This window comes from Neltuma alba, unplaced genomic scaffold (genome assembly GCF_004799145.2).
Source record: "Neltuma alba isolate B1F8T4 unplaced genomic scaffold, ASM479914v2 tig00011178_pilon, whole genome shotgun sequence".
In the NCBI taxonomy this organism is placed as follows: domain Eukaryota; kingdom Viridiplantae; phylum Streptophyta; class Magnoliopsida; order Fabales; family Fabaceae; genus Neltuma; species Neltuma alba.
The window spans coordinates 1-25,127 of record NW_021635905.1 but is presented as its reverse complement, the minus strand read 5'-3'; the positions used below and the strand labels follow the sequence as shown (position 1 = coordinate 25,127).

General features: G+C 32.4%; 1 protein-coding gene across 1 annotated transcript; it reads right to left on the bottom strand.

Annotated features, from left to right (window-relative positions):
• Nucleotides 1-21,203: 21,203 nt before the first annotated feature.
• On the bottom strand, nucleotides 21,204-24,986 carry LOC114762033 (uncharacterized; the record flags this gene model as incomplete). The annotated part of the gene is made up of 6 exons (XM_028951484.1): nucleotides 21,204-21,826; nucleotides 22,192-22,607; nucleotides 22,816-22,914; nucleotides 23,068-23,544; nucleotides 23,636-23,748; nucleotides 24,874-24,986. Coding segments are annotated over 6 exons (1,590 nt in total), but the record flags the coding sequence as incomplete, so codon positions are not given.
• Nucleotides 24,987-25,127: the final 141 nt, after the last annotated feature.

The following is a 25,127-nucleotide window of genomic DNA, read 5'->3' as shown; positions in this document are numbered from 1 at the left end:
AGGCTCACAAATTGATACTAAATTAAATCTATATAGTATAGGCTCAACTCATGTTGATCTCTCATGGAGTCAATTCAAAGCTTAGTTCCTAATTAATTATGTGTTGCCAAAAATAAGAAAAAGAGGGAGAAGGGGAAAATTTAAGAAAGATTTAAGAAAGAAGAAAATAATTTGTAAAAATAATTTTTTAGTAACAGTAAGAAAAGAGAGCTTTTAAGGAGAACAATTCGAGAAAGGTGGGAGATGATTACCAATGATGAAGCTTACCAAGGACAAACCATAGGCTATCATGGTTCAGATAATGAGGAGTTGCAAATAACAAAGTCAAAATATCAAACTTAAGGAACTCCTTAAGTCTTAATTATTTAATTAGCAATTACAACTAGAATTCTATGTTGTAATTACTCGTTAAATAATTATTATAAAACCACTCAGCTTCTAATTCCATTTAATTTCATAATTCATCCTTTAAAAGAATAATATACAAGAAAATTCAAGAAAATCAATCATCATGCACCACATTCATACTATGAAAGAAGAACATAAATTAATTGAAAGAGGAACACAAGATATAGATTAGGTTCAACAAATCATGAAATATAAATTGAATCATAAGGAGTTTGATACAAAGATTATCAAATCGAAAATCAAAATTTCAAATATGAAAATTCAAAACCTAAAACTTTAAGAAATCATTAAATTCATAAAGAGAAAAATTAAACTAACAACTCCCCAAATCATATATGGAACTCAAGCCTTAAAGTTCATTTCCAAGAAAGAAGGGGAACTAGTCACTCATGTGGCTAGAAGACATCATTGATAGAAGAACATAAGCAAAGAGAGATGAAAAAGAATACAAGAGTAAATGGCGCCATAAATTTGCATGCTTTTGCGATGTGTTATGTGAGTGTAGTGTGCCCTCCATTTGCATCTTGGTCCTTCTTTTATAGTCTTAAAAGTGTGTTCCTTTAGGTAATAAGATAATATAATTTAAATTATTGATCTTTGATCTTGATGAATATTTACATTCTTTCTCATCCTTCTTGCTTCATCTTTCTTTTCTTGAATATATTTGTATGTTCTTTTCTCATGAGTGGCTTGATCTTGGAGAGATAATAATTTGAATTTGAATCTTGATAGGAGATGCTTCCTTTAATTTGATTAGCCATTATATTTAATTAAATAAGAGATATTATAGGATGTTGAATCTTTTGCTTAAATATAATGACTACACATATTAATATAATTAAGGGATTAATGATATTAGAAATTCCCAACATGCCCTTCATTAATTTATGTGGCATCTTCCTTGACTTTTTGGGGAGGTAGCTTTGTGAAATCACCATTCTACCCTTCCTTAATGTAAGCCATATTTTTTGAGCTATGGGGCCATGAAAGACTTTCAATTTGGGCTTAACTGATGGTTTAGAGCCCAATTGAAGAGCATATGTGATAGGCTGATATAAATGGGCCCTAATCATGTTGTAAGTCAGCCCAATTGCAATCTTAGGGCCTTAAACTTCATGGATTTCCTACACCTGTGTTTTTAGCTTTATTTAAGTCCATCATCAATCTTAACAGTAATGTTTGAGCTTTCTGTCAATGTCTTCAACCTTCGCCTATGAATCTCTTTGAAATATTCTGGAATCATAGAAAAAAATACCTTTGATTTGCATAGATAAACCTATTATAAAAACAATAGACAAATAAGACTTTTTATTATTTATTTCATTTAATTGTCTTTATTGTATATTTCCTATATTTGACTCAATTTCACCCAATTATTATCTCTAAAACTCCTAAAATAGATATAAAATTATATAACAAAATGGGGATTCATTAGTTATACTTTCAATGGTAACTTTTTTTTTCACCGCCAAAAATCATACTTTCCATGGTGACATTTTTCAGTCACCACACTTTCAGTAGTGAGTCTTTCCGGTCATTGCTAAAAGGTATGACTTTTAACTAAAGTTTTTTAATTAAAAATGAGTATAAAATAAGTTATTGAGTTTCTATTTTTCATAGAAATTTTATGCATAAATTGGCACTTTAATTTAATGTAAATGATACGTCTACACTTATATTGTGTATCCAAAGGTGTAAATGCTCTAATTTCAATTTCTTTATGTGATGTTTGCATAAAAACAATAGTTCCACTAATTTGATAGGTAAAATTTAATTAGCTATGTATATGTGTATCTTCCAATCGATAATTTAACCATTCATATTTAAGGTCGTGGTGTTTCGAATCACCTCAAAATATTTTAGCTTGATAGAAACATAAATCATTATCTAATATATTGTTTTTCAGCCATATCCAATGAGGGATCAGCCTCTGATTATTATCTACAAAGAATGTGTTTTCTGATGTATTGTTCCAACTTGGCAAAAAGACTTTTTAAGTCAACCCTAATAAAAAAATCAATTTACCAAATCTTAATTAACATATAAGATAACTTGCATGATATATTAAATCATATGGGGTTTTTATGTCCTCTCACACCTCGATTAAGATAATCCGATAGCTATATTAGATATAATCATATTTTTTGTGTAAATAATATATTTAAATATATTTATGTGATGTTAAACGATTTTTAATGAAATATAATACGAATCATATAATTTACTATTAAATTTTTTTATTAATTTATACTTGAAAAATCATAAGAATTAACAACATATTATAAATTTTATCAATAATTTTTTAAAAAATTATATAATAAGTTTAAAATCAAAATAAATTTTACCATAAGAAAGACAATACATATATCTAATTCTTTTTAAATTATTTTTATATATCAAATTTTTATTTTTATACCTATAAAATATATCTAAACTCATTTACTAATATTTTATATGAATATTACAAATATAACGTAGATAAAAAATATTAAATTAATGATTTTATATAAATTAATCCATATTTTGATTTTTCAAAAAGAATATTCTAAAATTATATTAATATATAAATGAAAAATTTATTTTATTTTTAATATAAAATTAGTATACATATGTGTGTTAGCGTAAATATTTGTGTTTAATTATTACATTTATTTATATTACATACATTATTTATACAAATTTATTTCACCTGCAACTTTTGTATTAGACCACGGCTTTTAATTTTTCATTTAAATTTATCAAGACCATCAAGCTTATTCCAAAAAAGCCCAAGACTTTTAAACTTCGAGAGCACTAAGAAGAGAACCTGACGTATTCTATAACAAATAATCCACTTTCATATAAATTAAATGATGCTACAAAGTAGCATATTTAATTCTCGTCGTCCATGAAATTTGTTTACATGCGAATGAACTATAAAGCGTTTGTGCCGCCTTGATCAAGAAATGTTAACTGTAGGGATTTGAGAGAAATAAGAAGAAAGATGAAATCAAATATATTATTCACGATAGAGCACATGCTCATATAATTATTGTAGCCCACTTAGGTTAACACTAATCATCCCTCACATAAGGGTGAACAAACCCCATGACCTATTAGGATTCTTAAGGTGGGAGACCCAAGTTAACCTCCCATTTTATGGTGAAGATTACAGTATCTTACACACTAAGCACATCACATTACACCCTTTATATAGGCCTATCTCACTTAACTAATAACTCAATTATCCTCTCTCTAACATGTCCCCTCAAGTTGAACACTTCTTAACTGAAGTGATCAACTTGACAAACACAAACCACGGAGGTGAAGAGAATAAAACCTTTCAACTTGTCAAACAATTTTGTTAAACAACCCTCAAACTTTGAAAGTAATACATGTTACCCTCCCTCTTTTGGTGTGGAGACACTCTCCTAACACACCTATACATGAAGTGAACTTGCAATTTCAATATGCAAAACAACATGATGTCAAAGTACTCTTCCCAACATCCACTTTGTTGATTCTCTTCAAACGTGCTTGAATTTGCAGGTAGAGGAAATTGTTTTCAGCTACTATCATTGGCTCATTTATTGAAGTCCCACCCAAGCATTAACCATATTTCTACTAAAGCCCACTGTCTAATGCCCAAACTGACGCACCAATCCAAACTCCACGTGTTCATAGCTTTGTGAATAACTCATCACTTTGCTTTGGAACAAGAATGTAAGTTGATTGTCTTTCACATATAGGAGGACTTTTAGCAGGGTCTCTTATAGCATATTGGAGTGGAAACCCTCTTCTTCTCAGAACCTCGTCTTAGTGACTTGGACTGATGAAATAATTCCTTAGACTCCCCACTCTTCTCTACCCTTATATATAACCTTCATTGTGCTTGTCCCCAAACTAGGAACTGTGATGGTGTAATTGAAGCCAGTAACTAGTGCTCGAACCAGCCTCATAAGAAATAAAGTTCTTGAACATAATCAACATGTCATTGGGTGGTAACATGCTCCAATAATTTCTTCTCCCCTGTACCTCACGAAGTTCATGGGTAAATGCCAAAAAAATCTACATACCATACTGCTGCAAAACCCACAAAATACTAAAGTCCATGACAACATATTTAACTGTGATTTAAGCCTTGGTTATATAAGAACATCCACGGTGGTCAAGCAATTAAAGTCAAAGCAAATCAACAGATCAATGACCAAGAGAGGTAAATCATCAATGATGCAGTAAGAAATTAATTAAACCTCTTCTGCAGTTTCTTTATCTTAGCTTGCACAATTCAAGTGACTCCAAGACCGAAATAAATTCGCCAATGTTAAAAACTTGGGCCAATACCATCACTTCTGATTACTCCATTCGAATCATTAGAGAGGGACAAGGATTGGAGATGTTCATCCATCACTCTTGGCTATGCGCCAGATTTTAATAAATCTTGAAAAGGTGAACAAAGAATCTCACTCTTGAATCAATGTTCAGCTACCACATTATAGTGACACAAACGTAAGGTGAGATTGCATACTTCAATTTAATCGGAGAAGAGTATGGGTATATCACCGAAGAAAGACTGATCTTGATGTGTCAATCTGTGGGGGGAGACACAAACTCAAGGGCCATCAAATGCCTTCGGCAGAACAAGATCAGAAAGCCAAAATTAGAGGTGAGGCCACAACCGCATCCTTCTACGGCAAGCATAGCAATAAAAATGGGCAGAAGTTGGCAGACAGATCCATTATTCACGGAACCTCTGTTTAGATCGGCAATAATCAAGCATTTAGATGAGATTTGGGAAAGGACTTGTGCTTCTCCTTTTCTTTCTTCAATATCTTTGTCGCTCTATGGCCAGGTGAAGACGAATGGAATAGCAGAGACGTGAAAGGCAGATCTTGCAGTGGCAAAGTCAGGTGGTTGACGGCAAAGAGAGTGACATGCAAAACATCACCGTGATTGTGACGCAAGCATCAATTCAAAAGATCAAGAACCATAGGGTAGAGAAACGCCGGAGCCTTGAACACCGTGATCTACCGAACGCTTCAACCATGATCCATCACCCTTGACACGGACATTTACGACGATTGGTATGTAGGAGGCAAAGGGCAGAGATGATCGCAGTTGCCAGTCGGAGAGATGGTGAACCGAGGGAGAGAGACTCCCAATCTTGCAAACATGACAACGATGTCGTTGCGACTAAACTGGGTGGTGCTTCAGGATCTGGACTGTGGTGTTGATCCAAGAATCATCTTCGTGGGCTTCAGTATTTTTGGCCCAAAGAGGACCTACTCATGATATCATGTTAACTGTAGGGATTTGAGAGAAATAAGAAGAAGAAAGATGAAATCAAATACATTATTCACAATAGAGCACATGCTCATATAATTATTGTAGCCCACTTATGTTAACACTAATCACCTCTCACATAAAGGTGATGAATAAACCCCATAACCTATGAGGATTCTTGAGGTGGGAGACCCAAGTTAACCTCCTCTTTTATGGTGAACATTACATTATCTTACACACTAAGCACATCATATTAGTTAGACCTTTTATATAGGCCTATCTCACTTAACTAATGACTCAATTATCCTCTCTCTCCAAGAACATTCCATGCTTTACCAGATGTGACATGCTTATGTGCACACGAAAATGATGCTAGAATATGAAGGTTTAAGAGAAATCCAGATTGATCAAAGGTATATAATCCCTCCATCTCAAAATATCTATCACTTCGAAGCTTTTGATTTTTTTCCTAAAAAGAATAATTGTCAATAAACATAACTCAAGATAGTTAAGGATATATTGTAGATCAAATAACATCAAATTCAACTATAGAATATTCTGAGATTGTGCAACGAGGGACCATTAAATTCTTAGATGACAATTATTCTGAAATGAGGGACTATTAAATTCTTTTCAGCTATTAATTTTTATTGCAAGGGTGTTATGTACCTCTTCAAGAGTTATTTTCCTGGCAGCTCCACACATACTTCACTTGGCCTTCAAAGATAGCCTTGTTCTTGAACATTGACGTCTCAATGAAAGACATTTGTAACAAGAACAACTCCAAAGATAGAGTCACATCCCAGAAAACTAATCTATTAGGTTGGAGAGGCATTTGAGCTTTTTAAACCATATTTCACATGCGCCGCCCCTCAATGTTTATAAGTCCCGCATCATGAAACCTCCTAAGGAAAGTGTGGTTTATAAGTTCAAAAAGCCCTCTCATCTCGCAAGCTAGTCTTTTAGGAGGTGTTCTTTCTTTGGACTTGCAATCATTACAAAGGCCCTTTTATTGAGAGGGATGAAATTCTCAACCAATAAGTAGTTTTTGGAGATGGGCTCTCACTTTGGATTTGCAAAAATAACATAAGCTAAAATAACTTAAAAGCAAGTAGTATTAAACATGTGATCTCCCATAAGCAAAACAAACTTGGTGCCGGTAGCTGATAGACCAAGTATTACATCATACAAAAAGGAGCAGTAGCTCAACTTTCCCACCCAATATACTAGTCTTTGGGATATACTCTTTCTTTGGGCTTGTGATCACAACACAAGCTAAAACACCTTAAAAGTAAATAGGATCAAACTTGCTATCTCCTACAAGCAAGATGAACTTGATGTCCCTAGGACACATGACCATGGACTTTATACCAATAATGCTAATTATTTGTTCCTACATGTAAATTTGGAAGATGAAACAACTGAAAACATGCATGAAGGAAAACGATATGTCTTAGACCACATATCACATCACATCATTATAGCAAATAAGGACAACATATCAAACCTAGATGCCAAACAAACGCGCGCAAACACAACTGCGTTATGAATGCTTTATCAAGCCATCTCACTTCAATATCTAGGGCCCTTTATCACCATTGTCCCTTGAAATGAGGATCAAAATGGAGTTGAGATTGAGTAGAAAGAACAAGAATAGCAGATTACAAGAGAGAGAATAGATGAGAAATAGAAAAACCAAGAAGATGAAGCTCCAAATCTCTTCGAAAGCTCAATCCCTTGCTTCCAACCAAAGAACAAAAAACCGGACCGGACACTAAACCGGTTAATGTAGTGGTTTAAGGGTTAGTGGGTCAGATCGGGTCCAACCGGGATCAGACCGGTAATTATTAAAATAGTATAATTTAATTAAAATGAATAAAAATATATGAAATTTTTTCTTTTTTTTATTTTTTTATTCTATTTTATCTTTTCTTCTTTTCTCTTTACCTATTAAAATCCTTTTTTTTTATTATTTTATCCCTTTCTTCTCTTTCCCACATGATACTACTGCCATTTCCCACCATAACACGCATAAGTCATAACAAGTCAGCTTTTTCTTTCCTTCTCTCTCTTCTCCTTCAAAAATGGACACGGCAGACTTGCTTCTTGAAAACACTCATCATTACTCCTCTTTCTCAATTGCTTTATGCCTCTCTCATGCTCTTTTCCGGTGTCATTTTTCTTTCTTTATACATATCTCATCCCCCTCCATTGTCTTCCGGCTTCCTCTTCACCGTCTAGTCTCCCACGAGTAGAATCAAAGAAGCATGCACGCAGCAGACTTCCAAACAAATTTTTGAGTCTCTCTCCATGATTTTCTCTGCTCTTACCATGTATCTCAGCAGTGTCCAGTATTTAGTATTTACAGCTTCTTCGACCAACATCAGACGCTTCATGGCTTCTTCGGCGATTGGTGAGAGTGAAAAAGAAGTGATAAAAAAAAAAAGGAACCGACGACCCATCTGACCCAACCATTTTCCCGGTTTGTACCGATTTTTTCCGGTCCATCCCGGTTGATTGCAAGACCAGTTCATAAGCTAAACCAGATCGGACTAGGAATCGGTTCACCGGTTTTCGGTTTGAACTAGCCGGTTCGGTCCGGTTTTTTGAACCTTCCAACTCTTGAAAAACCCAAACCTTAGCACACAAAGCTCCCAAGAATGCCCAAAAAGTCCAGAATGCCCCCAAGCCATTGTGTTTCTCCTTCCATTTAACTCTAACAGCGCGTCAGTAATTGAAATGCACAGCAGCAGATTTTTTTCATTTGCTGTGGATTGGCCGTGGTGAATGAACAGCGAATAGCCACAAATTTCACCCCTCTTTGGCTGCATTTTCCTTGCGTTCGCAATAGCAGTGGCTGTGGCGAACCAACAACAAATGTACTGGAAAATGAGAGTTTTCTCTGCATTGGTCTTCAAAGCTCTTCCATGCTTCCTTCCAACTAATCTACTCTTCAAGGGTGTCTAACATAGCTTGAAAACGCTGGTCTCCATTCTCCTACTTAAAGGAGAAATGTGTAAGTTCTAAACAACTCCAAATAATCACAATTATCTCAAGAGTGTTCCAAAAAGCTAAACTAAACACATTTTTCTTTATGGCTCTATTTATATGCACAATTTAACTCTTAAAACAGGAAGTTAGGGAGGAAAATGTGATAAAAAGATATGAATTTCTTGGAGTTAACAATAATTAACCTCACAATGGCAAGAAACGAGTAACTATCATGATGCTTAGGAACTTTTGTAGGCTCGTTGGATTGATGAGGTGCACCATTAGGAGGAAATCCACCCTGAGTTTGTGTAGGTTTTTGTTGGGAGGAGCATTAGAGGCATTTGTAGACTCTTGGGGTTGAAGATTTGCATTATTTGAACAAAAAATGTCCAGACTGTTGGGTTTGAGGATTTGGATTTCCAGGAAAAAGTTGGCTAGTTTGATTTGGAGGATTAGGGCCTTCAGACTGATAAGTGTTATGAGGGTTCATAGTGCTACTTCAAAGAGGCATTCGTAAAACTACTTCAAGGAAGCATGTAGGATAGTGAAGAACATTTGCATAGAACTACTTGTATACTTAGTAGTTTCTCCTTAACAATTTGATGGTTGAAGGCTCACTTCTAAATTAGATGAGGTACAACTAATAAATATGAAGGTTTGAACTTTGAGAACTTGAATCCAAATGATTCATACTCTTTCGGTTTTAAATATAGGAGCTAAATAATTTATATATAGAGACCAAGAAAATTGATTAAATTAGTTATTTATGAGAAATATATGTTATTTTTTCAAAACACTATTTTGATTATCCGTATCAGAAATTGTCTCATTATAAAAACCCTTAATAAGTGCAACTAAAAGGATAATGTGAAGAACAAATTATAAATTTTTTTTAGAAAAAATGAATGTAGATCTTACATTTAAAACCAAAACAAACCTTTTCACCAATTCCTACATTTAAAATTGAAAGAGTATTGATGCAAATATATGAGTTGTCTGATTTAATGAAAGGGTTAAAAATTAGGTTTGATTGGTTTTTATTTAGTTGTTGATTCCATTGCTGACATTTTTGTAACTACAGCTGTCAACAACTGAACAATGAATTTTATTTCGCCCTTCATTTTATAATTATTGACTTGAAATGCGAAGAGGTATTTAATTCTTTTCCTGCTTTCTCGTTTAAGTACTTGCAACCCAACTCGGCCTATTCTAGGTGCAAATCGTGAAGTTAAAGTCTTTTCTTGATTAATTTTGCATCTCCCTGAAGTGTGGAGAAATCTTGCAGTAGAGTTTTCTGAAATGAGTCGAGAGATTAAAACAAAAATAATGAACTTGTTTGTTTCTGAAATGAGTAGAGAGATTAACACAAAAATAATGAATAATTGTCCTAAAAAATTGCATTTGAAAATATAAAAAAATGTAAAAACTTGTTTGGGACAATTTTCTTAAAACCAACTTGGAGAACTGATAGGAGGTGATAGACAGAGTGGAAAGTGCAAGACAACGGACGAAGAATTAGAAGGATAAAAAACGATGTAGATGTGCAAAAGAGATATAATGGAGAATGTGGCCAGGAAGAAAAAATAATGAAAAATAACAAATTAAAACAGAACAAAAAACAATAAAACATATAAAAACTGTTTTTTTTTAAAAAAAACACATTTTCTATTTTTTTAAAAATGATTAAAACAAGTTTTTTTAAACAATAAATTGTTTCCAAAACAAGAAAACAGATACCCTATTTTTGTGGGACTTACTGATGTCAACTAAATTTAAGCTTCCTAATTGTACTGATCGTTCCAGTGATATATCCCTATTTTGTCATGGTATTTTATATCTTATTTGGGAATTTTGTTATATATATTGGGCTTAATTACATTTATTATGATTAAATTGAATTAAAAAATGATTGCATGAAATTAGAGCTTAAAAGCGTGAAAACATCATATTTTTGTGATTTCTCTTAATTAATTAAATTTTGAAATATGTGATATTGTATGATCTCAAATTTCATGGTAGGTTATTTGGAAGAAATTGGAATTAAAAGCTGGAAATTGGAAAATGATAGTAGAGGATCTTAGTTATTATTGCTGAAGGAGTAAAAGAATGGAAAAATTGTAATAAGGTCCCACCTAAGAAGATTAAATACACGAAGGTCCCTTGAAATCATCAAATTATTCTCAAGTTCTAAGGGATCTCATTGCAAGATAATTCATTTGTTTAATTACCAAATTGCCTTTATTTTTTAAGTATGTATTGACAACTGAAAGAGCTACTCGTTGACAACTTAAACTGTAAGGATTAATAACTATCGGGTTAATATTAATAACTCATGCATTACATTTTGTAATGTGTTGAGAAAATATGTTGTCAATACCTGCTCCGATAATTGTTAATCATTTAAAAATTTAAAAATTAACCCATAATTTTTTTATTATTTTTCATCATGGACCCCAACTTGCTGGTAACTTGCTGTTATCTTTTTTTTACAAAAAATTGCCACATCAGATCAGTAAAAGGCATAGGATATCCCATATGGCATCTTATGTAAGTTAATAATTTTATAAAGGATAATACTATATTAAGTTTCTTCTTTCGATTATGTCTGGTTCTCTAACCATAGATGATCATCTTATGTAAGTTAATAATTTTATAAAGGATAATACTATATTAAGTTTCTTCTTTCGATTATGTCTGGTTCTCTAACCATAGATGATCATGTATTCTATTTTTGAAATACTAGCATTTATTTATAAATTCACATGAAATAAAAAAGAACACAAAGCCATATATGATTGGAGAGCTTGACATAATGAATATAAGAAATGTAACCTAAATTTTTTCTTTTTGTAAAAACCCCTCTAAACTTTAAGTCATTTGCATAAAATTTTCCTAAACTTTAAAATTTTAAGTTCAGATTTTCACTCCAAAAAAAAAAAAATGACTTTCAGTGGTGACAAAAAGTAGTCTCTGAAAGTATAAAAGTGGTTGTTAAAAGTTTTCAGTGGTGACTTGTCGCCAATGAAAAGTCATTGCTATAGCAACCGTGGCTGAAAACTTTCAGCAGCAACAAAAAAAGGTTGCTGAAAGACACTCTCAACGACGACTTTTATAAGTTTTAGCAGCGATATTTGTTGCCACTAAAAGATACTTTTGGTAGCGACTTTCTTGTCACTGCCAAAAGTGACGGTGACTTTTTTATCATCGCTAAAAGTGATGTCTAAGAAAAACTAGCTTTACCAATACCACGTCATCGCCACTGGCCCCCATGCCCCCCTCGGTTAGCCTCCATGTCATCATTGGCCACCTCCATGTCGTTGCCACATCACCACTCTCATGCCACGTTACTCCTCTTCGTCATGTCACCGCCTAAATATTTTCACTTTAAATATGTCTTCTTCAAGGTTCGAACTCATGACCACCTTCTTTCGTATCCAATCTTCTTGCCGTTGAGCTGAATTGAATTTGTTTATTACTATTATAAAATAAAATATATATTATCATATTATATTTTTAGTGGCAACATTAGAAAGTCACCGTTGAAAGTCAGATCTTTAGAAAGTCACCGCTAAAAGTTTGAGACTGAATGGAAAACTGAAAGACTTTTAGCTGCGACACTAATAGTCGCCACTGAAAGTCCACTTTCAGTAGCAATTCTAGAAAGTTACCACTGAAAGTGAGCCCTTCAGTGGTGATGGTAAATGTTACCACTGAAGGTCTTATATTTAGCAGCGACTTTTGTGTCCCTCTTTAAAGGTAGGTATACTTTTAGCGGTGACTTTTTAGTGTCACCACTGAAAGTGAACTTTCAGTTATGACTTTTTTTTTGTTGCCGTCAAAAGTCATTGCTTAAAGTCTTTTTTTAGTAGTGTTTAAAATGTCTGGGGAGTCATATACAACCGGTCTAGTATTTAGGGGATTTTTATAAAATTAATAACTTACATAAGATGTCATGTTGGATGCCACATGCCTTCTATTAATATGATGTGAAAATTTTCATAGAAAAATAACGACAACTTAATGGAAAGGAGTTCATGCTAATAAAAAGGAAAAAGCAAGGGGGGTTGTGTTTAATATACCTTTTTTTTTTTCCGGCAATGTCTTTTACTTCTTGTGTTCCCTATTTCAATCACCTCACTGAATTAAGGAAGGAAGAACAGTTAATTCATTAAACCTATTTTTGGAAAAAAAAATAACTTTACTCATATTAAAGTGAAAAAACATGGAATTTGAGGAATCATTCCAAATTTTTTAATCCCTCCATTGCTTTTCGTATGATTCACTTTAGGGTTGTCTGGGTATTAAATCTATTTTTATCAGTTTCACTCCTAATTAATTTTTCTGATATATTTTCTTTCATCATTTCTTTTCATTATTACTCTCTCATTTATAAGGGTATTTGAAAAAACAAAAGTAAATTTTATACATATTTATTAATTTTGATTAATTTCACTTTTTTTTTTAAAACTACACAATTTGATTAGTTGAATATTATAATAAGAAAGGGACGGAATAGAAACTAAATTTGTCTCTTAGTAAGCTGTAATAGAGATAAAACTGAAATATATTAATTAATAGCTGTTTAGGTGAATTACATTAGGGATTATAAAGTTATTCCCCTGGACACCCTGTGATAGATATACGAGGGAGTATCTAGTAACCAAAAATCTTCCCATATTGTGTGTTTTACTTCCTTCGGTCCCAAACACAGGGCATCTAGATAAAATTCTTAGTTCATCATATCATTAATGAAATTTTTCCAAATATTATCCTAATTACTATCTGCTAGGACAAAACTTGAAGTGAAATGTAGTGTTTCTCTATGCTGTTAAATATTAATTGCTAAAGCTGGATAATATTTCATTTTTAAACAAAGTTAGTTAGTTAATCACATTTTCTTGATATTATATGACATATAATATAGATTGAAGGGAATAGGTACTCCCTCTGTTCCTTATTATAAGAGACATTTGATGCTTATGACATGTTCCTATGTATAAGAGACACTTAAAAATTGTCTCTACTTTTTTGTATTGATTTCATATTTTACTCATATTTATTTTGTCTTCAACTCACACTCTCTCTCCTTCTCACTTCTCTTTCTTTTAATAATTTAATTGTTCTCTCTCATGTTCTCTCTCCATATTAATGAAGGCATTTTTGAAAAAAAAAATTATACTTTTTACAAATTGATTGTTTTTAACTAATTTTAACTGGTTTTTTTATCAACATAATTCAGTTATTCGTCTCTTATAATAAGGAACGGAGGGGGTATTTGATAATGGAAGGAGTATCTTCCTAATTGAGCAAAACACAATCCGATCCGCTGCCTAGACATACTTAAAAACAAGCTAAGTGGGCCCAAAAAAAAAAAAAACACACGCCTAAAAACAAAGCAACGCATAGAAAATTAAATTGCACAACCACAAACGTTCAATTGATGGTCAAATTTTAGTTTGCTTCCCCAAGGTTAAACCCAAAATTCCCTTCATCAATACCTAATGGGAACTCCTTTTACTCATCAAGGTGGTGAGTACCCAAACTCATCAAATTTCAATAGTTTAAATTTAAAATTTTTAATTAATTATTTTTAAATAAAAATAATTTTTTAAAAAAATTATAGTTAAGAAATTATTTTTATTTTAGATTTTATAATCATTAAAATAATTATTTTTTAAAAATAAAAATGGAAAAAAAATCTAAACTATCTAAATTATAACTAATGAACTTGGATGCCTATCACTCCACTTTGATGAGCATCCAAAGTCTCAAACTCATTTCCACCTAATGTTGACATCAAGCAATTCAATAAATCACACTACTCTTAAACAACAAGGCCAACATTAATTACAACTAATTTGTGAAACGAACACTTATCATCCCTAGCCATGTTCATAGAAAGCCTACTAGAAAAAATATCAGGCACACATGGCCACAATAACCCGAAAATATCCAACAAAAGATACATCAAGCCGAAGGAAGGATGGAAGATAATTGAAACTCTGCATCATGTCTCTCCAGCTACATCTAGTTGTCGCTCAAAGTCATTTTCTTATATCTCTTTTACTTCTTTCGATACATATTTCAGTCGTTTGCTGAATTAGAAATAGAGCAGTTAATTCATTAAATCGGTCTTAAAATTGACAAAAATTTCAACTTTACCCTTTATTAGACAGAGAAACACATGGCATTTGAGGGTCATATACTTCCTCTATCCCTTTTTATAAGATCCAAAATTTTGAACCCTTCCATTCTTTTTAATAAAACCCACTTTGGGGTTGTTTGAGCATTAAGTGTATTTTTACTAATTTTACTTCTAATTAATTTTGCTCATACATTATCTTTCACCATTTTTCTCATTATTGCTCTCTTTTACTTACCCACTAATAAATAAGGACATTTGATAAATAAAAAGCACATTTTCTACATATTGACTTTTAACTAATTTCAACAATTTTCTTAAACTGGGCAATTCAGCTATTTAATTAGGATTTTATGATAAGGGAAGGCGAGAGTAGAAACTTAATTAGAATTAAATTCTCCTTTTAGTAAGTTTGTAATAGGGATATAATTACAAAACACTTCTCCGGCTTTAACGTATAACCTAATTGGGGAGTTGATATCGGTCCTATATGTAAGACTTATATTAAATGTCTTTCAAATTTATAATTTTTCTCAAAATATTTATCAATTTTTTTCCAAATTAACCCTATTAATCTTTTCCCAATAATAATCATAGAGGAGAGGGAGGGAAGGAGGGAATTAAGGAAGATGCTTAGGATATTTTAGAAAAAAACTTATCATACTCCTCCGGTCCTTAATATAAGACCAATTTAACTAATTTGATTAGATTAAGGAAGTTAGGTAAGTTAGTTAATTGTAAGAAATATGACATGTTTTTCCTAAAATACTATAATCATCTTCTTTAATATTCTCTCTCCTTCTTCTACTTGATTATAGTTGAGGGAGTATCATCCATAGAGATAATTTAGAAAAAAATTGATAAATAGGTCTTATATTTAGGACCAAAATCAACTCAACAATTAAGTCCTATATTAAGGACCGTATGAGTATTATTTAACTAATTTAACTAACATTCTTAATTTACTAAAATCAGTTAATAAGGTCTTACATTAAGGATTGAAAAAGTATTAATTAACAGCTCTTTAGGTGACTTATACTAGAATCATAAATTTATTCTAAAGGGCACCCTACGATAGATATAAGAGAGAGTATTTGACAACAAAAAATCTTTCCAAATTGTCTTATACTCCCTCCAGTCTTAAATATAAGACATCATTCTTTGTCCGTCATGCTAGCCATTTGGTAGTTAGATGTGACATATGTATAATGGAAGGAGTATCTTCCTAATTGAGCAAAACACAATCCGATCCAATATTTAAACATACTTCAAAACAAAGCAATGTATAGAAAATTATATAGCACAACGCCAATAATTGTTGTGCAAGATCCATGCATGGGTGGGCAAGTTCAGATAAGGTCTGCGCAAGGCAATTGATGGTCAGATTTAATTTAAGTTTGTTTTCCCAAGATTAAACTCAAAATACCCCAAATCAATACCTATTGTTGACATTAAGCAATTCAGTAGATCCACTACTAGAAAAAAGACATTTAACGTCGCAAAATAACAGTGGTTAAGAAGAAAAACACAATGGAAAAAAAGACGGTGGTATTTTTGTAAATAAGTGACCTGACGATTGATTTTCCATGAAGGTTATTAAGAAAACCACCGTGGAAAGTATTATGAATGACAGTTATTTAAATAACTGCCGTTAAAAGAACTTTCCATGGTGGTTTTCTTAATAACCGCTATGGAAAGTTTTAACAAAAGCCACGATAGGGTTCAGTTTTACTCATTTTCACAGTTTCACATCAGTGCGTTGTGGTCTCCCTCTGTCCCACCACCAACAAACTGTCATTATTAGCCATTCCCCCTCTTTCCCGCTATTTAAACTCCTCCATTTAGCTTGTGGTGTCTTGTCGCTAGGGCTGGTAATACGGGCCAACCCGCGGGTTGCGGGTTGGCCCGTGGCGGGTTGAACCCATAGCGGGTCGGGCTGAAAAGGCTCGTTTGAAGGCGGGTTGGCTTTTAGCCAACCCTAACCCGCCAAGGTGGGTTGGTGGGTTGGCCCGCCAACCCGCCAACATTTATTATTTATTTTTTAAAATATTTTTTTACTTTTAATATTTTTTTCTTATATAATATTTATAAATAATAATAAACTTTTTGTTTTTCTTGAAAATTTAATTAAAAGTACCAAATAAATTATATAAGTATTTTTAAATATTTTTTTAGATAGGATATACTATATAATAATATAATTATAATAATTAAAAAAATTTTAAAAAATAAAAAAAATAAATGCGGGTTAGCCCGCGGGTTGGCAGGCTAACCCGCGGCGGGTTGCGGGCCTGGCGGTGCGGGTTAAAAAGGCTCGTTTATTGGCGGGTTGGTTTTTGGCCAACCCTAACCCACCATTTTTGGCAGGTTGACGGGTTGAACCCGCGGGTTCAACCCATATTACCAGCTCTACTTGTCGCCGTCCACTGCCATTTTGTAACACCTTGAATTTTATGATTTAGGATGAACAGAAAAGAAAAAATTCATTAAAATTATTTAATAGCCAAATAAATTGGAGAAAATTATGGAATATTGTTTTTTAGGGTTTAGAGACATTTTGGAAAAGGTATTTCTCCAAAAATGGCTTAAATAATTTTAATAGATAATTTTAAGAGAAAAATAGTTAGAATGGGATTTTGATCCAAAGATTTTTTTTATGGGAATTAATTTAAGGGTCAAATAAGCTATTGGTTGAGGGAATTTCAAATTACCCTTTATGGATTAAATTGTGAAAGTATTTATTGCTTCAGAAAGATAGGAGACAGTGAGATTGGAATTGAGGAGTCATTTTCACTCCTCACACACACCTCACATGTGGACTTTACCTTTTTTTCCTTTTTAACCATCAGATTACTCATCCACCTCCCTCATTTCATTTCTGCTTCCCGTAGAGAATAGAGTGAGAGCGCGAGTGAGAGGGAGTAGCGGTGCATCACTGGTGAGAGACCATAGGAGATCAAGAACCTGACATGCAATCACTGTTTTGAGCTTGGGTAAACCTCCTAATTACTCTTTTATATTTATTTCTTTCTATCTACGTTTAGATTCTACTGCAATGGTTGAGTGAGAAAGTCTGGGTAGTGAGAGAAACTCCTGATTTAAGCTGGAAACTTGATGACGATGACAGAATAATGTTGGTTGATGATGATAGTGTAAGACTTTTTGGTTGCATGTTCCTTTCTTAGTCTCTGTGTTGCTATCCAAATCTGGGTTATGATTATCAAAGTTCAATGTTCGCTTAAGGGGTCCTCCGTGCTGTCAAGTTATGAAGTTAGTGAGAGGTAGTAGTAGTTGTATGTAGGTATGTATATATATAAGTATATATATACCCGAATGGTTGCTCTGTTTCTGTTGATCGAAACAGGGGTTAAATGTGTCTATGGTTGCTGTTGAATCTTAGTGGTTGAAGAGAGGAATAGTACGGTGTTGATGTATATATATTTTCTGGTTTAGAAAATAAGTTACTACTCATATAAGTTATCAAATAAAAGCAAAAGAAACCACATTTTATGGCCTGAAGATTAGAAAATAAAATTTTCAAAAATTTTCTTGTCGACTTACTACTCATAGGGTAATCTTAAAACTCTGGCCAACTTTAAAAATCCATAACTAATTCTAAAAAAATTCAAAATAAGGTAGTTTCAAGTTTTATTCAAAGATCTTTCAATTGTCTGCATGAAAAAAATACTTGGTAGATAAAAAAATACTTGGTAGATTCACAACCTTGCCAGCTAAGTTCCATTTCAGCATAAAAATGTACTGTTCATTTAATAATTTTTCCTTCTCCAAATTTTTTATCATAACTTCAAAAATAGATAACTTTTCACACATAATTTTGATGATCTATCACTGTTCATTTAATAAATTTTTCCTTCTCCAAATTTTTTTTACCATAACTTCAAAAATACATAACTTTTCACACATAATTTTGGTGATCTACCTCTATTTAAAGCTCAAGATGAGCACCATGGCCAGATTTGCTCATTTACTTAAAATCTCATGGTCACCAAATTATAGCAAATAAAGTAACTCTAGCTTTTTAAAAAATTTTCCAGATATCATCCCTTTTCACAAAATTTGGCTTTAAATATTTTTAAAGCCAATCTCTTTATTTTCAAATGTCAAAAACAATTTTATAATTTTACAAAATTTCTCAAATAATTAACTCTCGTTTCTGTCTGATTATTTGATACCTCCTCATATTTTAAATAATTAATTTTGACTAATTTTTCTTTAATTGGCCAAAATTCTTATAATTAGTAAATTTACTAAAAATTTATTATAGGGGCATTTTCATCATTTTTAACCTCAAATGGATCTTCACACCTCATTTTCCATTTTCACGGTTTTTGTAGAATTTTGGGAATATTTTTTATTTTTACCCTTTTCTGACTCGAAACTTTTTTTATGCACACAATTTGTGAATAACGCAAGTATACGTGTTGATCAAGTAATAAAGAGTAAGTATAGAGTATTGTTCCCACAGAGAATTAGACAAAATAGTGTTTAGGCACTAAAGTTCCTATTTTCAATTAAGTTAAGCAAACTGAATTACGAACGATCGAATAAAAAGAATAAAGACAAAAAAAAATTCAATATTAAAGGCAACTTAGAGTTACTAATCCCTTACTAGTTTCATAGACTTTTGCTTTTATTTAACTAATTAGTCTCAATGTTAATTTAGTTAATCTAGAGTATTTATAGCTAAAAGTGTCTTTCGATCCACTTATAACCCTCTCCTAAGTAATAAAGTTATGTTTAACTCAAATACTTAAGAGGATAAAATAATTTCACTCTTCATCAATTATATGGTGCTCCTAGGTATATTTCTATCCTACTTGCAACTTAGAAAAAAATCTAAGCCCATATTACTCAATCCTAAAGCCTACTTAAGATTTCTTTCGTCAAGGCTAACCTCAGTGCTCAAACTCATATTTAATGGTGGCCAAACATTAAACAGATATATTAAACCAAGATTAAGTAACCAAAATTAACATCAAGCATAATTCATTAAATGAAAATAAATTCTAATCTAGAAGTAAGTTCATAGCTACTCTAAGTCAAAAGAAAACTAATCACACATGGCTAAAACCAAATCCATAACATGAAAGGTAAATACTCAGAATAAAATAACAGCAGAAAAAGATGAAGGGCAGAAAGCAAAATGGTGTATAATCCTTCCTCCTTTCACTGCTGTCACCAGAAAAAGAATGAAGAATCAAAGATGAATGCTTCGCTGCTATCCCACTGGTTGCTCGCTACGTTCAATCCTGTTCGTCCCAATTCCTCGCTGCTGTCATAGTGGAACTGAGAATTACGGGTTGATTCCACACTGCTCTCTCTTCTCGCTGCCTCTTTTCCGCCGCCCTTTAGCTGCTGTTGCCAGAAACAGCACGAAGAATTTGAGATGCTCCCTCACTGTTATCCCCGGTTCCTATTTATAATTGTTGTGCGTCTTCTCTCCCTTAAATTGAATCCACTGCCTCCTATCCATATCTATCCGTATATCTCCAATATAATATAATACATTATCTTATATCATGATGCTGTGCTTAATATCACGGTTCCTTTTGTCTCCTTCGATCAATATAATACAATATATATTTGACTCATTCCTTGATTCTTGACCGGGACCCACGGCTTCTTCCTTTCTCCCCTCTTCACGCCTTTGATCCTCATATGTGAATATATATATATATATATATATATATATATATATATTATTTGCTGCATATGTTGCTCTTTTTGTCTCATCTTTTATTTGTGATATTTTCTTTTCTTAATAATTTCATATCTCCTGCATTAAAAATAATAAAAGATTTGAATAGATTTTATACAAAATCGTCTTTTATCTTATAATTAATTTAAAAGAAGATACATTAATAAAAGATGGTTAAATAGGTATAAATTATCTACATATTTCACTAAATATATTCCAAAATCTCTACCTATTTAATTATAAAAATAATCATTATCATTTTTAAAATTATAATTTGGTTCTTGCCAGCATTTAATCTCCGGAATCATCTTATTAAGGTATGTAATATAACCTTTGGCCCATAATGATCCTCATTTCTCATAATTGACCTTCAAAACTTTCATCAAGTTCTCTATTTTTCTTATCCCTTGGTTTCATAAAATTTTTTCTTTAAAAGTTGGTCCTTGAAAATCTTTCTATTCTTTCAGAAAATTTTTAGGACTCTTGCCATTAGAGGTTTGCTAATCTACCCATTTCAAGCTATTTCTTGCACTTCTATATCTAAAATTCAGATGTTACAGCTTCAGTTAAGAATAACAAAATTCAAAGGTACATTGGAATCATAAAATTGGAAGATGAAATTTACTCTTAATCTGCCTCATAATATTACATGGATTTATCCATCACTCATAAAGACAACTGTCGACATTTTTAATAAAGCATACGTTTACATGACCAAAAGAGAGTCCTATAAAAGTAGGTTGAATAAAATATACCAGACCTAATTGGGAATAGGGAAAATACAAATAAGGATATAGCTATTAAAATAAGAATAAAAATGAAGTTAGGAACCAAGTTTAAACCATAATAGTATGTAGTGAAGAAAGCACTACCAAAAGCTACCATCATGCTAATTATGGACATAAAAAGTACAGCCAATCCAGATATCAACTTCAAAGGTAGTGACTTGAGAAAATCCTTCTCTGCATAGCGTGAGATGATGATAGACAAGAAATGAGTGTGGAGGTTGATGATGAGATCAATGCCATTGCATTAGACATGCCAAATACCAGAAGTGATCTTTTTTCCAAGTAAGTAGGGATTCCTATATTGTTAATGATAACACCTGGTGTATTGAATGAAGCATAAAACACTCCAATAGTAATAAGAGTTGAAACAACCATGCAAGAGTTTGCTACTCCCTTCATCCATGATTCGGCTTTACTCAATAGCTCTTGATGCTCTTTTGTAAATAGTTGGTGAGGAGTTAACCCTTCTGCATTCTTCATCTCTATGAATGATGGTGGCAATATCTTTTTCACCTCCTGTCATGCCAAAGGATATATAAATGCATAACATCAACAGAAAATATAAGACTCATAATAATAGGGACAACTTCAATAAGGTCCAAGGAAGAAACATATTGATTAAAAAAGTCACATAATTGAGCAGCATATAATACCAAGTTTTAACGTAGGAAATAACAATAGGTATCAGCTGCTTACTTGTCATTAAGACTTTTCAGCAATTCTCTTCCTTCTTTGGGATCTTATAGTCATTCTCCCATAATAAATTATGCTATTCACGCATATACTTGATTTCTCAAAATTTGCACAATCATGAACGGTCCACCTATTGTAAATTTAAGTCTATTTTAAAGATACACTAAACATTGTTACTAGTAAAATACCTCAAACCATGACAACTCAAGGGCCATCTGAAATGCTGCTCCAGAAACTAAGTTAAGTTGATCTGGTGGTGCTAATTTTGCAGCCATATGTAATAAATTGCTTTGGTCTTTGTTGTCCAAGAAACATGCTATGAAATCTTTGATTGGACCAATGTCTCGTAGGAGATTAAAGATATTAGCATGACGATGCAGAATGGCAATGTGAATTATGCTTTGATTTCTTTCATTAACTTCCCATATCAACTCAGGATAGGTACCCATAAGCACAGCCAAAAACTCACAATTCCCAATTTCTATGGCGTTAAATACTACTGGTGAAGGCACTCTTATGTTGCCCAAAATCTTCTCATCATCTTGAGTCAGAAATATACTCCATAGGAATTGGACAAGTTCAAGTTGCTTCGTTTGTTTCAAACCTGGGAAACACAATTTCACCATTTACTTAATTTAAATTAAGTCGAGACTATCAAAAACTCAAAATATGTTGAAAAATAAGAATGAAATATTGATAAGGTTGTAATGAAAATTTAACATTATTCGCCATCATTTCTTTCAAAAACAAATTCCAAAAGTTTAATGGATAGTAAATGCCAAAAGAAAATGAAAAGCAAAGAATTCACTTACCTAAAGGCTTTCTAGCCAATATATGCAATATTGTCTCATTAGCTTCATTCCTTCTAAAAGCAAGATCTGGTTTCTTTTTAAGCAACTGCAATGCTAAATCTGCACAAATAAAAAAAATTGAAGTCATAATTGAGTCTGAATAAATGTAACACATGATGGGTTGTCACACTTCAAATTATAGACTGATGAAATCCTATAGCCTTATGCTTTCATAGATGTGTGTGTTCTAGGTAGATATATTAATATACTAACCATAGATTCCAGTATTGACACAGCAAAATAATAGTATAGTCCAATCGGCATCTTCAAAATCTCGAATAGTATTATAATATAGATGCCATGCCATTTCTCTTTTTCCTTGTAAAGCAGCCATGTGAAGAGGAGTCATTCTGGCGCCACCCCTTAATGCTGGCAAGTTCTTGTTCTTACTTTCCATTATCTTAACAATCTGCAAATTCCCAGTTGCTGCAGCAATGCAAAACGCGGTGTTACCATTCACATCTTGCAATTCCAAGTCTTGTGGATCCATAATCTTCACCAGCTCTTCCACAAAGGGAATTTGATTCGCTCCTGTGGCGACATGGAGAACTGTCGCCCAGCGCAAGGTTATGGCAGCACGAAGTATAGCCCAATCATTTTCTAAGATGCGCTTCGCTGCTTCCCAGTTACCTTTCATGGCCGCATTGTGAAGGGGAACGCATACCCTTCGGTATTTTTCTCTTGACTCTCCTGAACCACGTTAATATGGATGGTCATAAATGGAAGATTTGACTTCAACATGATATCTATATCTGCGTATGTAGAGAGATAGAGAGATTACGTGGGTCATCCAAAAAATGAAGGAGAGGCGTCCTAGAGTGATGAGGTGAAGCAGCCCTTTGTGGTTCTTGTGCTGGTATGCTAACGGAACTTACTTCTGCTTTTGCCATTTCCCTATGATGCAAACATGTGTTAAAAAAATATGTTAACTTTCATGCGTGCGCGCCAGGCTTCCTAAGTTTATTTGTATTGAATATACTGTTGAGTTTATTATTGACAGCAAAAGAATTATAAAACCGAAACATTCTATTTTCATTGATATATATATATATGTGTGTGTATGTAAAGTAAGATATTATGTAATTGTAAGAAGTAATTTGAATCCCTAGTCAGTCTCTCGAAAACACGAAATATAGGTCTCATAGTACAAGTAAGTGTTTGTCTAAAAACTAAATATATTCTTTATTTTTACCCCCTACTGTTTCCCTCATTTCTTTTTCTCACTTATTTTCTCTTACTTATCTTCATAAATAAGGGAATGTTTGCAATAATTACATCTCTTACATATTTTAATTAACATTTTGATCTCTGTGATTTGTTTAGTTGTTACTTAAGAGTTAAGAAGAGTATAATGCATCATAAATTAATATATTTTTTTACTTATTTATTGTTCATATATAAGGGAGTGGAAGGAACAGGGTGAGAGAGATGTAGACGGTAAGAGTAAGAAAAACTACTTCCGTCTTATAAAACTTTATTTGATTTTTATTTTAGTTTTAAATATAAGACTCCAATCCACTTTGTCTCTCATATTTTTTTTTGACAAAATAATTTTTATAATAATAGTAATTCTAACTAATACACATAATTAATAAAGATATTTTAAAAAAGACAATACCTATTTATTATACTCTTCCGGTCCTAAATGTAAGACCCTTATACACGTGTATAAGGGTCTTATATTTAGGACCGGAGGAGTAAATAACAACTTAACTTATTTTCTTAATCTACTTAAATTAGTTAACTAGCTATATTTAAGACTGGAGGTAGTATATATGTTGACCGAAAAGACTATAAATATGGAAAGCCTCTTTTTTCTTTATATATGACTCTCATGTAAAATGGTTTTTTACATTTGACATTAACACTTTCTAAGAAAAGAGGAAAAGGAAGCTGCTAATCTATGACATTAATTTCGATAATATATTATGAATAATAATTATAACTGATTTTATTTTTATATATAAAAAATAATAATAATAATAATAATAATAATAATAATAATAATAAGAAATTTACATGTGGATTAAGTGCATGGGCAAGCAATTGCAAGCGCCACTTTCTGGATCTGATGATTTGTGCCTACACAACAACGCCATATTTCCAGTTTTTAAACTACCACGCAACGGAAACTGCAGATAGAACATGTGAATGGAGTTTGAAATATAAGATGAAGAATACAAAAGAACAGTAACCAGAGAGAAAGAAATAAAGCAACATCAGCAATAGAACATTTAATTACGTACCTGAAAATACAAATGCTCGGATGGATG